General features: G+C 35.8%; 3 protein-coding genes across 4 annotated transcripts in view; 1 reads left to right on the forward strand and 2 right to left on the reverse strand.

Annotated features, from left to right (window-relative positions):
• Positions 1 to 436: 436 nt before the first annotated feature.
• Positions 437 to 1,696, forward strand: LOC107021292 (auxin-responsive protein IAA4-like). The gene is made up of 3 exons (XM_015221921.1): positions 437 to 771; positions 873 to 1,172; positions 1,256 to 1,696. The coding sequence occupies exons 1-3, from the start codon at positions 575 to 577 to the stop codon at positions 1,329 to 1,331; spliced, it is 573 nt and encodes a 190-aa protein (XP_015077407.1). The 5' UTR covers positions 437 to 574; the 3' UTR covers positions 1,332 to 1,696.
• Positions 1,697 to 3,734: 2,038 nt separating this feature from the next.
• LOC107021727 (pentatricopeptide repeat-containing protein At4g02750-like) lies at positions 3,735 to 6,381 on the reverse strand. The gene has a single exon (XM_015222432.2). It carries the CDS (start codon positions 6,207 to 6,209, stop codon positions 4,203 to 4,205), a length of 2,007 nt encoding a protein of 668 aa, XP_015077918.1. The 5' UTR covers positions 6,210 to 6,381; the 3' UTR covers positions 3,735 to 4,202.
• Positions 6,382 to 6,862: 481 nt separating this feature from the next.
• LOC107023360 (alpha-mannosidase I MNS4) overlaps positions 6,863 to 13,676 on the reverse strand; it is a 28,490-nt gene continuing 21,676 nt past the window's right edge. The window contains exons 14-17 of one of the 2 annotated variants that reach the window (XM_015224032.2): positions 11,510 to 11,645; positions 10,062 to 10,132; positions 9,596 to 9,827; positions 6,863 to 7,684 (exon numbers count right to left, since the gene is read on the reverse strand). In XM_015224032.2, the coding sequence (XP_015079518.1) occupies positions 7,442 to 7,684; positions 9,596 to 9,827; positions 10,062 to 10,132; positions 11,510 to 11,645 (682 nt within the window). In that variant the 3' untranslated portion in view covers positions 6,863 to 7,441. Of the gene's footprint in view, positions 7,685 to 9,580; positions 9,828 to 10,061; positions 10,133 to 11,509; positions 11,646 to 13,676 lie in introns of both variants that reach the window. The other variant, XM_015224031.2, reaches the window with a different exon arrangement.

A 13,676-nucleotide genomic window follows, 5' to 3' on the forward strand; every position in this document is an offset into this window, starting at 1 on the left:
ATTGTGATTTGTAAGTTTTGGGGATAACATTGATAATCATACTCATTACTATTTGTTAACTGTGTATTAGTGCTTATCTTAATTGAGCAGAATTTGACGGTCCTGATTTTGGTCCCACAGATTCCAAAAAGGCATCTTAACCGTTGATTCTATTTAAGTCTTAGATCACAGGACCACATGGGCAGCTGAGCTTGTACAATTCTTGTCCCCCAAATATATTAATCACTTGCCTCAATGCTGCAACTCTTCCACCCGACAACTTAGCTCGTCTTGTCCCTTTTTTTTTTCAATATATTATATTGTTTGCTTCGCGAATTAAATTATTTTATAATTACTATATATTTTTTGAATTATCTTATTTTATATTTAATAAAATAGTAATATTATAATTAATATCTTTATCTCTATCTTGCGTACCAACGGGTGGACCCTCTATATACAGCTCTTTTATTTCACTTTCTCCTTATATATTACAGCAAGCTACCATTTAGCATCTTCAAACCAATCTTGGAGAAGAAAAATCATCAGTTTTGGAGAAGGAAACTTGAATTGTAATCTTTTGTGAAAAAGAAAAATGGAGTGTGTTTTGGCTCATGAGAAAGATTTGAATCTCAAGGCTACAGAGCTTAGATTGGGTTTACCAGGGAGGACAGATGAAGAATCTGACAAAGAAATTGTATTTAATTTCAAGAATAACAAGAGAGCTTTGCCTGAGGATGAAGATTGTGAATCAAACTCCATTTCAGATTCCAAAACTCCACCTGTTGCCAAGTAAGTGTTGATGTTTTTCCCTTTTAAAAATCATGGAAAAATTTTCTATTAGGTTATGGAGTAAAGGACTAAACTTTGAAAATGATAAAATGGTTTTGCAGGACACAAATAGTAGGGTGGCCACCAGTAAGAGCTAACAGGAAAAATAGCTTTCCATCAAAGAAAGCAGAAGCTGAATGTGGGATGTATGTGAAAGTTAGTATGGATGGAGCCCCTTATCTTAGAAAAATTGATCTGAAATTGTACAAGGGTTATCCAGAACTGTTAAAGGCATTAGAGAAAATGTTCAAGCTGAGTATAGGTGAATATTCAGAAAGGGAAGGGTATAAAGGGTCTGAATTTGCTCCTGCTTATGAAGATAAAGATGGTGACTTGATGCTTGTTGGAGATGTTCCTTTTGAGTAAGTTATTAAATCTTGAAATCTTTATTATTTAGGAATCACCATGTTTTTTTGGATTTTTCTAATTTGGGGTTCTATTTCAGAATGTTCTTATCATCATGTAAGAGGCTAAGGATAATGAAAGGATCAGAAGCAAGAGGATTAGGATGTGGAGTTTGAGAAGAAGAAGAATAACAAGATTATGAATTCTTCTCTGTTTTAAACAGGAAAAAAAAAGGGGTCTTTTTGAGCTTGGGTTGTCGAATTGCAAGAAGCTGGAGATTTGTTTTACACTGATTGGGAAGTGCAAAACAGAAGAAAGAGCAGTTTTTGTTTTGAAGGGGTTAAAAAAATGAAACTCTTATTCCTATATGTTGTGCAGGTTTTGGAAACCATGGTGGTTTTTATAGATCCTGCAGTGTGTTAAATAGCATTATGAATTATGAAGAATGTATTTGCTCTGAAAGCAATTGTATAGACACAGTATTCTCAAATGTAATGAGTTTTTTCCTTTGTACTACTTTTAATCTATGGGTTTTAACACATCTCTTTATTGTTCTCAAATGGGATAATTATCTAAAGTTCTATGCACTTCATTTGTTTCTTCTAACATTACCATAGATCACCACATTCATCACAACTTATTTAGAATGGAAAAAAATAAACACAAGGCTAGCAATAATATCATCATCAGATTCAGATCCATAGATGTACAATTTGACAATAGGGGTATTTGCTAGCTTTGGAAGCATAGTGTACGGTAGTTGATGTTGCTAGAACAATCAAAGGTCTATTTTTATGGTATAGTCTCAAATCAAAGCATCAAGATATTCATTTATTATTACTATTTCATTGGTTTCAATTTTTTTTTGTTTTACTTTCCTATTTAGTTCTTTGTTTTCTTTTCTAGTTCATTTGATATTTTCCCCAATTCTTTAATTTTAACTCTCTACATGAAAGGACATTTTGATACATTCACATATCTTTTGTTCAAAATATAGAAATTTATTACACATTTTTTTAAACTTTATGTAAAGTAAACATCAGAAAAATAAATCAAAACCGAGATTAATAACTATCGGAAAGAAAGCACAAGTGGGGAAAGCTTGCCTATGTTTCTAGTCTGTATTATGATGGATTGTTTTGTAAAATATTTTAAAAGCTATTTAGGCAAATTAATTGAGGTGGAGAAATCATTTGAAACTAAGACCAGAAGAGGGAAATTTTGGTCAAAAGTATTTAATAAGTACTAATAGATACACTTGGTCAGTGATCTCGACCTCGAATAACCTAACCCATTGGCTAGGGATTTAGTATAATTACAATTCCATGAGAAGTAATTAAGATGAGAGAGATAAATTATCATGGTCAAAGGTCTGAATTAGTCAAGTACAGGTGCAACGAATGCATTAATTAAGCAAACACTAATTTAAAGTCCACCATTAATGAACATGCCATTCTTGCAAATAGTTATTCACACATGGATAAGTAAAATAATGAAAGATTCCCATTCCAATGTATGTATAATTAATTAGCCTTTAGTTTTGTTAATCTAACTTTATCATTGCTGCTTAGTCCTTTGATTAATTTTTTTTTGTCCTTTGATAATTATGTTTGTGGGTTGGGGTTTTAGAGATTAAAGTATCCTTAACCATCATACTAGCTGCTAGTTGGTGGACACAAGACATGATTAATCGAATTATTAAAGTTTTTCTTCTTTTTTTGAGAAGATTATTTGTGCTTTACTAGTGTAATTATTTAATTTTGTAACAACTTTAAGGCTTAAAAAATAAGTTAGCTTGGAGCCTTGTGCTACCTATATTAAGCAAAAAGAAAGTTAGCTGAAAAGGGGAGATGAGCTTATCATTATTATTGCTGATTATAATATTGATTTTTATATCTCTGATCTTATCATTCCCTAATTATCTAAATGCCCTAATACATCTGGTTTTAAATGTCAAGTCATTATTCACACTTGACCAAAATAATTAGTAAGGGTAACTAGATCTAATTATTTTTTACTTTTTACTAATTCACATCAATCTTCTTTATAGAACATATGTCCTAAAGATATGAAATGACTTACTAAGTTGCACCATATGTTTAATCACTTAAATGTTTAGCATCCTAAAACCAGATATACATGACTAAACTCTTCAAGATTCTAGCAGCTGTTCTTCTCTCATTAATCGATGTCGAAACACTGACATGAAAACCATTAGTTTTGAGTTTTTTCATTCCATTGGAATGAAGAGCTACGTGTGTGTGGGAAGCCTTTTCTTCAGGTGCAAGTCACATTGTTATTTTGGAAAAGTTTTGTGGAACTTCTGGTATAAGGAGTTTCTAGCAAACGAAAGAGCTCAACAATGGCACCAATGACCAACCAAACAGGCTAATGTGGTTTAGTTTTTACAATGAACGAATAAATAATGTCTTACACCTTCTACTAAGCATTACACATTCTTAACTTCCAGAGCAAGTATCATATCACATCCCATGAAATCTAGCAAGGCCGGAGCTCCCTAAGAACATAATGAATTTTGGTTTTCTTTGTTTCTTTAGCTTTAAGTATATCATGTAAAGTAATTTGATATCGTTTTCTTCATTTTTTAAAAAGTTTGTCGTTCCCATACAGATCTCTTTCAACAATTTAGTTTTTTGTACAGAAACCATATTCCAACAAAGAGAAAAGTTAACAAAATTCCCCTCCCCCTTGGCTTGGTGACCGATGCTTATTCTTATTTTTTCTCCAGATATCTTCCTTAACTTTCACTCAGTTAGGTTTAAGTTCACCAAAAAGATATAGGCAACTTATAATAGTGACAAAGGAAACTAATATACAACATTCCTCAGATTTCAGAAGCAAGAAATTTTCAAGGTTGACTATGGGTGTTAGAATTAACTTTTGACAAACATGCAAGCCTGTTTCAATAATATTTTATTAAGTGCCAGGTTATAAATCCTAAACATTTCCATCATTTAAGTTAAGGACGTTAATGCTGAAATTCTACATTTGGGAGAAGTACCTCGGTATGTTGTGGCAGAGATCACTCAAAACAGTTCCTCGTCCATTTCAGTATCACTTGAAAGAGATAGATAAGAGGGGTACCATGTCGAAATTGGATGCAGATCCGTATCTTTGGTATATCCTGAAAGCTTCAAATCTTCATTTAGTAGACTCAATATGAAGCATATCCTGTCTACATCCACATGTGAGGCGTCTCCCATTACAAACTCGTGCACTGCAGAATCCAACTCAATCCAGCTAGACCCCCGGTTTTTTTTCACATGATGCTCTCTGATCAGTGCCCTTACTCTAGCTACATCACGCCATCTTCCTGCAGCAGCATAAATATTGGACAGGAGAATGTAATTTCCAGAATTATCAGGCTCAATCTTGAATAACTCAGTCGCTGCAACTTCAGCCATCTGGACATTGCGGTGAACATTGCAAGCTGCAAGCATTGCACCCCAAACGGCTGAGGTGGGAGCCACATGCATACTCAATATCATCTCATGGGCCTCTTCAAAGAACCCACCACGACCAAGGATATCTACCATGCATGCATAATGTTTTTCTGTGGGCTGAATTCTGAATTCTTCAGTCATTTGTTTAAAGTACCTCCTCCCTTCATCAATAAGTCCTCCATGGTTGCAAGCACTCAAAACTGCGAGGAAAGTTACTTCATCGGGCTCTATATTCTCTCTTTGCATATCCTCAAATAAATGTAATGCCTTTTCACCTAAGCCATGATTAGCAAACGCAGCAATCATTGTACTATAACAATAAAAATCTTTTTTATCTGCCATTTCAAATACTTGCGAGGCTTTCTCAATATTTCCACATTTTGCATAGAGGTCTACCAAACTGTTGACAACACGTGTATCAGAAAAATATCTGGATCCTACATCACCACTCATAACTGACTCAACTGCATCTACTATCCCTAATTGAGAGCAAGCTGAGATTATACTCAAAATAAAAGTCTCATCCACTTCAAGACTTTGCTTTTTGAAGTTTTTGAACAGTTCCAAAGCAGCAGAAGGCTTCCCGTTCTTAGCATAACCATTAATCATGGTTGACCATGTAACAAGATTTTTCTCAGGCATTTCATCAAATAAACACCTTGCTTCATGCAATTTCCCAGACTTAACATAACCATCTATCATCATAGTCCATGACACCACATTCCTACAGGGCATTTGTTCAAAGTAGTCCCTTGCTCTTTCTATCTCGGTCACCTTACAGTACCCTGATATCATCAAATTCCATGTTCCAGTGTCACGAACAGGCATTGCCTGAAACAGCGAATTTGCTGTCTGCATATCACCAACATCTGTATACCCCGAAATCATCACATTCCAAGCAGCCATATCCTTAGTAGGCATAGTGTCGAAAAGATTCCTAGCTTCCTCCATATCTCCCTTCCTGGCATATCCACATATCACACTAGTCCAAGAAACAACATTTTTCTCATCCATGCTATCAAACAACTCTCTTGCAATTTCGAGTTTATCATTAGTCACATACCCCGATAGCATTGAATTCCAAGAAACAACATCCTTTTCCTCCATCCCATCAAATACTCGTCTGGCAAAATCAAGTTCCCCACATTTCATGAAACAGTCAATCACTGAATTTTGCACAAGTAAATCAAAACCAAACCCACATTTCCATATAATCCCTAACATCCCCTCACTATGTCTCGACCATTTCAGCCGTCCTAACGCCTTAAGTATAGATGATATAGTGAAATTCAAAGGCGTAACATCGCCAATACGCATATCGCGGAAGAGAGAAAAAGCTTGAGTATGCTGAGAATTTTCAACATACCCATGAATCATTGAAGTCCAAAGAAAAGGGTTTCGTTCAGGAATTTCATCAAACACCTTGCGAGCATAGTTTGTGGCGCCGAAACGAGGGTAAAGACGAATGATTTTGTTCAGAACAAGGTCTGATGAGGCAATGGATCCACATACTAATAAATGTGCATGGACTGATTTTAAGCTGTGTAGAGTTTTGCAAGTTTGGAGAAGATGGGAAACAGCTTGATTCATTGCATTTCATGGCGCCAATGGCCAAGGAATTCAAATTAGGGGCTAAATGGTCATGTGAATGCTAACTTCTTCTCAAATGGGCTGGGCTGATTAATGTCACAAGTTATTTGGGTTTTAGGGCTTTCCTAGATTGACAGGCCAAATTCTTACCCAATTGGCGATGTATAACTAATGCAAGTATAATTAATTAAATACATGCATTGCTAATGCAAGCATTACTAATAAATTTTCTTTTACACAGTTTGTTGTTTCCTTTTTATATCTATTATCTCTTTTTTCTATACTATTTTCATCTTGAGATAAGGGTTTATCGAAAGTGGAAACAAACACTCTATCCTCCATATACCTCACTTTACGAGAAAAGGGAAAACAAGAGAGACAATATCGACCGCTCCGTTGGCTTTCTCAATTCATTTTTGAGTAAAAATTCAAGCAGGTGGAAGAGACATTGGAAAGGGTTTTACATACTTGTGAGTAGTTTGAACATTTGAAAGTTCTGATCCTCTTAAGAGCATATCTCTATGATCCTACACTTGAGTGGTGGTGGAAAATGAGTTGATTTGATCAGATTTGAACTAATTGAAAATGAATTGGATTGTGAACCATTCATATGAATATGAGGTTGTCACAGTTAGATAGTTTTGAGCTGAAACTCAGGTATAAGTTATCAACAATTCTAAAATTGCAGCACTATAGAACCAGAAAACCTGTGATCCAGAGTACTCTAAAAATGGTGTCCATTTGACACTGATTCATATATTACAACATGAAATTGGGCAAACTACAACCAAATTGGCTGGAGAAAATAACAGACCAAGGAACAAATTCGCTGCCTAGTTTTCGCAATATTTAAATGTACACAAATTGATTCCTCTCCCTGATCTTGATCACCAAAAAATTGGTCTTGCCCAACTTCATTGCAACAGTTAATAGCTTAGCTAACTTAGTATACTGTATGATACACCTTGCTAGACATATTTTAAGTCATTCCAACGTTCTTGCAGGATACCAGCTCTATGTATATGACTGTATGAGTCCTAATAACCATTTAAGAATCATGATTGAACACTTGCCACAAGTACGATCTTCTGGTCCCAACGGGTATCACTCAAATCGTCATACAGACTTTAATTTCCAGGACCTTGAAGCTTGAACCCCTTCTAAATCACGACCAAGTCATTAAATGGACAGCAAACTGGAAAAGGCTATAATCCATTACAGGTTGCCACCAGTCATCTTTTTTGTTTAGAAGAGGGACTTTCTTCTTGGGGCACACGAGCTGGGCTGTTGTCATGATCATTATGAGGACCCGATAGGGAAAATTCAGGATTGGGATTTGAGTTCAGCAAAACTGAATGGCGCTGAACTTCAGTTGGCTTCCTTTGGCTTGAATTTTCATCCTCACTACTTGAATCCACCGGAGACATGAATGATATGCCAAACCTTTGTTCATAGGTTAGACCTGGACAGAGTCCCTGTAATAAAAACAAATCTTCCTCAGCATACAAGTGACAAATGAATCTTCCAGTACATTGGAAATCTCACTACTTTTTTAATTTGGGTGGGTGGGGGTGGGGGGCAAAAGAAGCAGGAACATCACTAGCCATGGTATCCATATAAAATAGATTTTGTAAATCTTTCATTTAGAATTTTACACATTTAGATCAATAGAATTACTCACCCTTCTTTTACAAATTTTAGAACTCCAGCAAGAAAGGAACCATGAGACTTTGAGCTTAAGATGACAAGGAAAACAGTCACTACAGATGGTATGTTATTGATGCGTTTGTTGGGAATCAACATTCCACACGCGAGAATTAATAGGGCAGATAATAATTAGTATTTTCTGAATTATTTTGTTAGTCGAATTAAACTTCCCTGAGTGGATTAGGACTTGATATTTCTGTTTTATAGGACTTGATATTTCTAATTTGTTAGGACTCTTGCTGCTGTAAACCTCTATTTTAGAGAGTTGACGTTATTAATCAAACAAGATGGATTTTATCAAGTCATAAGAGATTAACAACTTTCTCAAACAAGAATCCAGGTCCACAGTCCCCTGAATGAATTGCTAAATTCAGCAATCACAGGCAGGTCAAGGAGCAAGAACAAGGACTTAGACCTGAGTGTTGGGCCTGCTCATATGCAGGTCAAGGAGCAAGAACAAGGGCTTAGACCTGAGTGTTGGGGCTGACTTTCCGGTTAAACGTCAGTGATTCGATCCAAAACAAGGGAACTTAACATGGTAATTTGGGTAGGTGTGAGAAATACATCCAAGCTCCCTACCACTAAAGAACATTGGGAATTTAGTTCAATCTGGAATTTACTGTGAGCTTGTTTCATTTAGTGCATAGTATAGGGGTATGCCAATGTATTTATTCTGCATATCTAAAAATAGAGCTAATTATAAAAAGGAATATGAGCTACCTATAACTAGTGAGATTGGCAGTCAATAGGAATTTGCTAGTTTCATCTTTTTTCAGGAGAGTAACATCCAAGAATATGAAGGTGTACCTATTCTGAAAAATAATTCTAATTTTTCGTTTGTTATATCCAAGTATCTACCTATGATATATGCCAAGTATGTGTTATACTACACCACAGAATTACACAGCTAAAACCTTAAGCCTCCAAAGAATCTAAGCATCTATACAAATGGTACTTTCTGTTTGCACCAAAAGTACAAATCAGACAAAACAGAAGCTTTGCCACGTCACACTAAACTCTCGAGCCCTTCAAAATATATGAAATCAAGTATGTAAAGTTGACTTGCTCAATTATGAAGTATGTCAAGCAGAATTAGAAGTTTTGCCAAAAAGGAAGGACTTTAAATGTATCAAATCTTTCCATAAAGATGAAAAGGAATTAAGAAGGCAGTCAATAAATAAAGTCAAGGAAGAAGATTCCAGTGCAAGTTATGAAGCAAGATTAAAGGACTGAAGATCGTTAAAGCAAACATGTACAATGATTTGAAGATTACCAAATCGATGCAAAATGAGAAGTTTAAAGCTAATCTTTTTTCTAAATATGAAGAGATGTATCCTTTTTCGGACATATGAAAAAGGAAAGTGTGCCACATAATATGGGATAGAGGGAGTATTAGAATGAATTTGATGCAATATTAAGAAACTCCAGTTTGCAAAATTTTCAACTTGATGACAAAGCTGTACAAAATTTAGTATCCTATCAAGGAAGTGACCGTGCCTGGCAACTTGGATCTCACAAAAAGACCTAAGACTTGCTTCCAACTTTTCACCTGGCTGTCATGCTTAATTAGCTAAGCTAAATCAAACAAGGGGAATCTCATGTGTAGCAAATTCTTAACGATTGAACCAATATTTTAATGGGAATTAGTTGATGAAAACCTTTACCATTAAATTTCTGACCTTCAAACCAGAGACAGGTGAGGAACTTTGATAACTGGAGCGCGATAAGAAACTGGAATCTGCATGTCGTGTTTGAGAGCCACTGGAATTAGTTTGTGCACTCTCGGCTGAATGAGTTTTGAGTCTCAAATTGCTGTTCCTACAATATGCTCCGAAGTATGAACAATGCTCACGTACTAAGGATATTTGAGGAGTTACAGGCAATAAATGGCCTTCTGTGCTGAAGACATACCTTTAAAGAAAGAATAACAAAAACCAGCAAATATTATGAGTAAAAGCATCTCTGTTGGGAAAGGATGATGGTGAATAAAAAAATAGAGGAAATAGAACAGGAAGTGGTAAGTTTTCTTCTTTTTCCCTTGGATATATCTCTTTTTTCCTTTGTGTGGATAGAGGAGAATGGGAAGCACAAAAACTTTAAAGAAATGCTAGATAATGAATACTAAGGATGCTATAGGAGTTTTACTTGTACGGTCCATTCTCAACCAGGTTATCTGGACCAGCAGCTAAATCAAAAAGAAGCCACAAATATTTAACCTGAAAAAAAGAGTGAAATATTAATTAGATCGATAGATGGACAGATAGATAGAAACATAGATTTATTATAGATGATTGTCAATAATAATCATGCATTTGTTCAGGTCAATGAAGACAACACTTCAACCAGAGAGCAGTCTCAAATACAATACACATTACTTTTGTTTCTTTTTTCATAGATAAAATAAAAGTAATAAGACATAAACACCAGAAGGTTACTTCTCTTGTACTAAGATCAGATGATAAGATCAGCCTCACTAACATCAATAGCACACGTCTTTACTCATCAAAACAGTGAGTACTTTAATGATAGGAAAGGAATAACAGATGTTTTAATGATAGCAGGGAAAACATATTTCATGTTAAATCTAAATGTTTGAAAAGTCTATATTTATGGTGTAGGAAGAATATGTACAGGATATAAACTCTATGTTAAATCTTTTGCATTCCTTCAACATGTAGAAGGAAATCTTCAAGTTTGTAATCTTTCTTTTACATTCTTGATACTTTTGAATGAAATCTATTACCTTTTACATCAAAACAGTGAGTAGTTAACAGAAGATAAGCATACTTGCACACAACAGAGAAAGAAAAAACAAATCAGTCTAAACATGATTACAATTTAGCTAGTCTATGTTAGATAAGAAAACTATATAAAGAAATAATAGTGGATTACTTGTTAGGACGTGGAACATGTTTACAATCAAAAGGAAAAGTTAAGCACCTCAATCTAGTATTTGAAGTCAAATGAAACTGCTTTAGATGACTAACAACAGACATTACTAGTACAGTATTAGGTCGAATAAGAGTACTGGATATGGTATCATATTAATTGTGCGCCAACCTGATTTTGCTGTCCCTCGATGACTTTTCATTTAGGATCAATGTAGAAATAACAAGAGAAATGATAATTGCCTTAATTATGTCACTAAGTTAGAAGCCTGTAAGATGGCCAATGTAGAAATAACAACCTGATTTTATTTTCTTTTACTTTTTAACTCCACCTATGTGACCTTGCTCACATTTGTAGGTCCCAAACCCAGATAAAGGAGGAGGGTTGGAGTAGGCTGCAGCCAACATAAAACTTATCATTTCATGATAAATCCTCAGATAAATGAGGAAACATGGTCGGTGAGGTTTCATACAGCCAACTCTAACTTGTAGAAACTGAGGAATAGTAGTTGTTTTGTCTGTACTTTAACTTTTTCCAGTGTTTTATGTCTTCATATACCCAGGAGTAGAGAGTACCCAAAGGATAGTATATTTTCATGTAGGTAGTCCCTCATAAACGTATCATATCATCTGGACGAAACACAGAAATAAACTGATATACCACAGATAGAACATGGCCAAATAAAACCGATCCTTGTTCCTTACAGTTTCTGCCAAGAAGAAGCTCTCCATGTGATCTTCTTGTTTATGAAATTCAACATCAGATATATGACAATATCCACAAGTGCATCGCGCACCATATTGCAAGCTAGCAAGAATTTCCCTTCCAGCATCAAGATACCTACATCAAATGATTTAAAAAGAAAATTAAGGCTCTAAATCTTAGTCTGTGTGTGTTGATTAAATTGCTGCCCATGAAGTGACAGCATCCCATGAAGAAAGAAAGAGAGTTTTAAATCCTTGACCTAAGTTTCAGGCCGTATTTAATGACCATGCAGCTTACTCAGACAGTGCATAGTCATTAATCGTTCTCTCATCCTTTCTGGAATCTCCTTTTTATTTTTGGAGAACTGGAAGCAAATTAATTTTGACAAGCATGTGAAAGTATTTATGGTCATAACATTTAATTATACACAGTTGGCCTGAGATGATTTAAATGAAGAAACATGGTCGGTTCATATAGCCAACCCTAAATTGTGTATGGCGGAGATGTAGTTGGTAACAAGTTAAGTTTACCTTGCTTAGGAAATGATAAATTGAGCACAGCTAAGACATGCTTCACATGAATAACTCAACTGTTAGGAAACATTCAACTATACTAATGGAACAAGGAATGTTCATAGTTCTTTATTAACTTCAAACGCATTGTTGCAGACAGTTTGCCGCTACTTGCACTTGATATCTACAATGTAAAACCTGAGAAATTAAGCCCACTTCTTGACATACCCACTGACTTAGTGAGGTTACTTAAGCTTGCTTCATGACATATCATCTGGGAGCAAAGAATAAGAATGAGGGTATCTTGAATGGTTAGAGAGGTTTGAGAAGAAGCTAACGCTTAAAAAGAGATGATACATAACTCTGGGAGGGGGACTCACACTCAGGAATGCTGTCCAAGAACGTCTGCTGACATATGAGAGAAGGCTTGATAAGTGAAGGAGAAACTTTTGGTGAGAGGGGGGCAATGATAAAACAACTTCCCTACAGTGTAGCGAAGTGATACAGCAAGCAGGATGGACTGGGTAATAAGAAACTTGGTCTAATAACAACAGCCTGCTGCTTAAATGGATGATATAACTTGGAATCAGTAGATTCAACAAGTAATCAACGTTTGATATTAGTGTAGAAGGTTCTGGTGTTCAAAGCCTGTGATAAAAACATGAGGGGGAGTTGAAAAATATCGAAAGCTAAGGGAGCAATTTACCACGCATTAGCTTCTTTATTGGCAATGTGAAAAAGTTGAAATTCTGGCATGATACTTTCGATGGACAACATTCCTTGAAGGATGAGTTTTTGATTTATGTAGTTTTGCATGGAGAAGAGAGAACAGAATTGCACTTCGCTGGTCTCAACATGAATGGAATTGTCATTCAGAAGTCATTTTGAAGGCTGGGATATAGAAGAGATGTTTCAGCTGCCAATAAAGCTGGAAGGAGACAGAATCTATCTGGAACCAGACAAGCTGATATGGAAGGACAATATTAGTGGAGTGTATTCTGTTAAGTCAGGCTATAGTAGATTAACTTCATCAGTAAACGGCAAAAGATAATGGTCACACGAAGATCATTTGGAAGACCAGGGTCCCTCGAAAGTGCCAGTTTTTGTTGTATTGCAACACCTGAAGCCTGCTCAACTCATTCAAATCTCCAGAAAAGGGCATAGCCATCCGTAGTGAATTCTTCATGTGTAACATTGCCAGATAGCCTAGCAGCAGTAGAGTATGGTTTGATACTGTTTTGGGGTATGCTGGGTTATCTCAAGAACCATCAAGGAGGCCATGATAAGCTGAACAGGAAGGCAGGTGAAAGGAAGATAAAAGGGTTTGAATGACTACATCAGCCTGGCCTTTCAGTCCTTAGGAAGGAAGGTGAAAGGAAGATAAAAGGATTTGAATGACAATATTGATGCCTACACTTTTGGTCCTTCGGACAGACAGGAAATCAGAGATCAGCTATGCTTCAAGGATAAAGCAGAACCATAGATTGAAATATAGATGTTTGAGCTCTTTTGGCTTTTTCGTATAGCATGTTGGATATATACGTGAGTCGGGGGTCTATCAGAAATAACCTATCTACCTTCACAAGATAGGCGGAAGGCTGCATACACACCATCCTTCCCAAACCTCACTTGTGGGATTACACTGGATATGATG

Source organism: Solanum pennellii, chromosome 6, assembly GCF_001406875.1.
Source record: "Solanum pennellii chromosome 6, SPENNV200".
NCBI lineage: Eukaryota > Viridiplantae > Streptophyta > Magnoliopsida > Solanales > Solanaceae > Solanum > Solanum pennellii.

What these genes read in the sequence shown, in the direction of transcription:
- LOC107021292 (XM_015221921.1), top strand. Translation starts at nt 575, where the DNA reads ATGGAGTGTGTTTTGGCTCATGAGAAAGATTTGAATCTCAAGGCTACA. An exon ending in AAAACTCCACCTGTTGCCAA is followed by an intron (nt 772 to 872) that starts GTAAGTGTTGAT and finishes ATGGTTTTGCAG; the next exon opens with GACACAAATAGTAGGGTGGC. An exon ending in GTTGGAGATGTTCCTTTTGA is followed by an intron (nt 1,173 to 1,255) that starts GTAAGTTATTAA and finishes GTTCTATTTCAG; the next exon opens with AATGTTCTTATCATCATGTA.
- LOC107021727 (XM_015222432.2), bottom strand. Translation starts at nt 6,209, where the DNA reads ATGAATCAAGCTGTTTCCCATCTTCTCCAAACTTGCAAAACTCTACAC.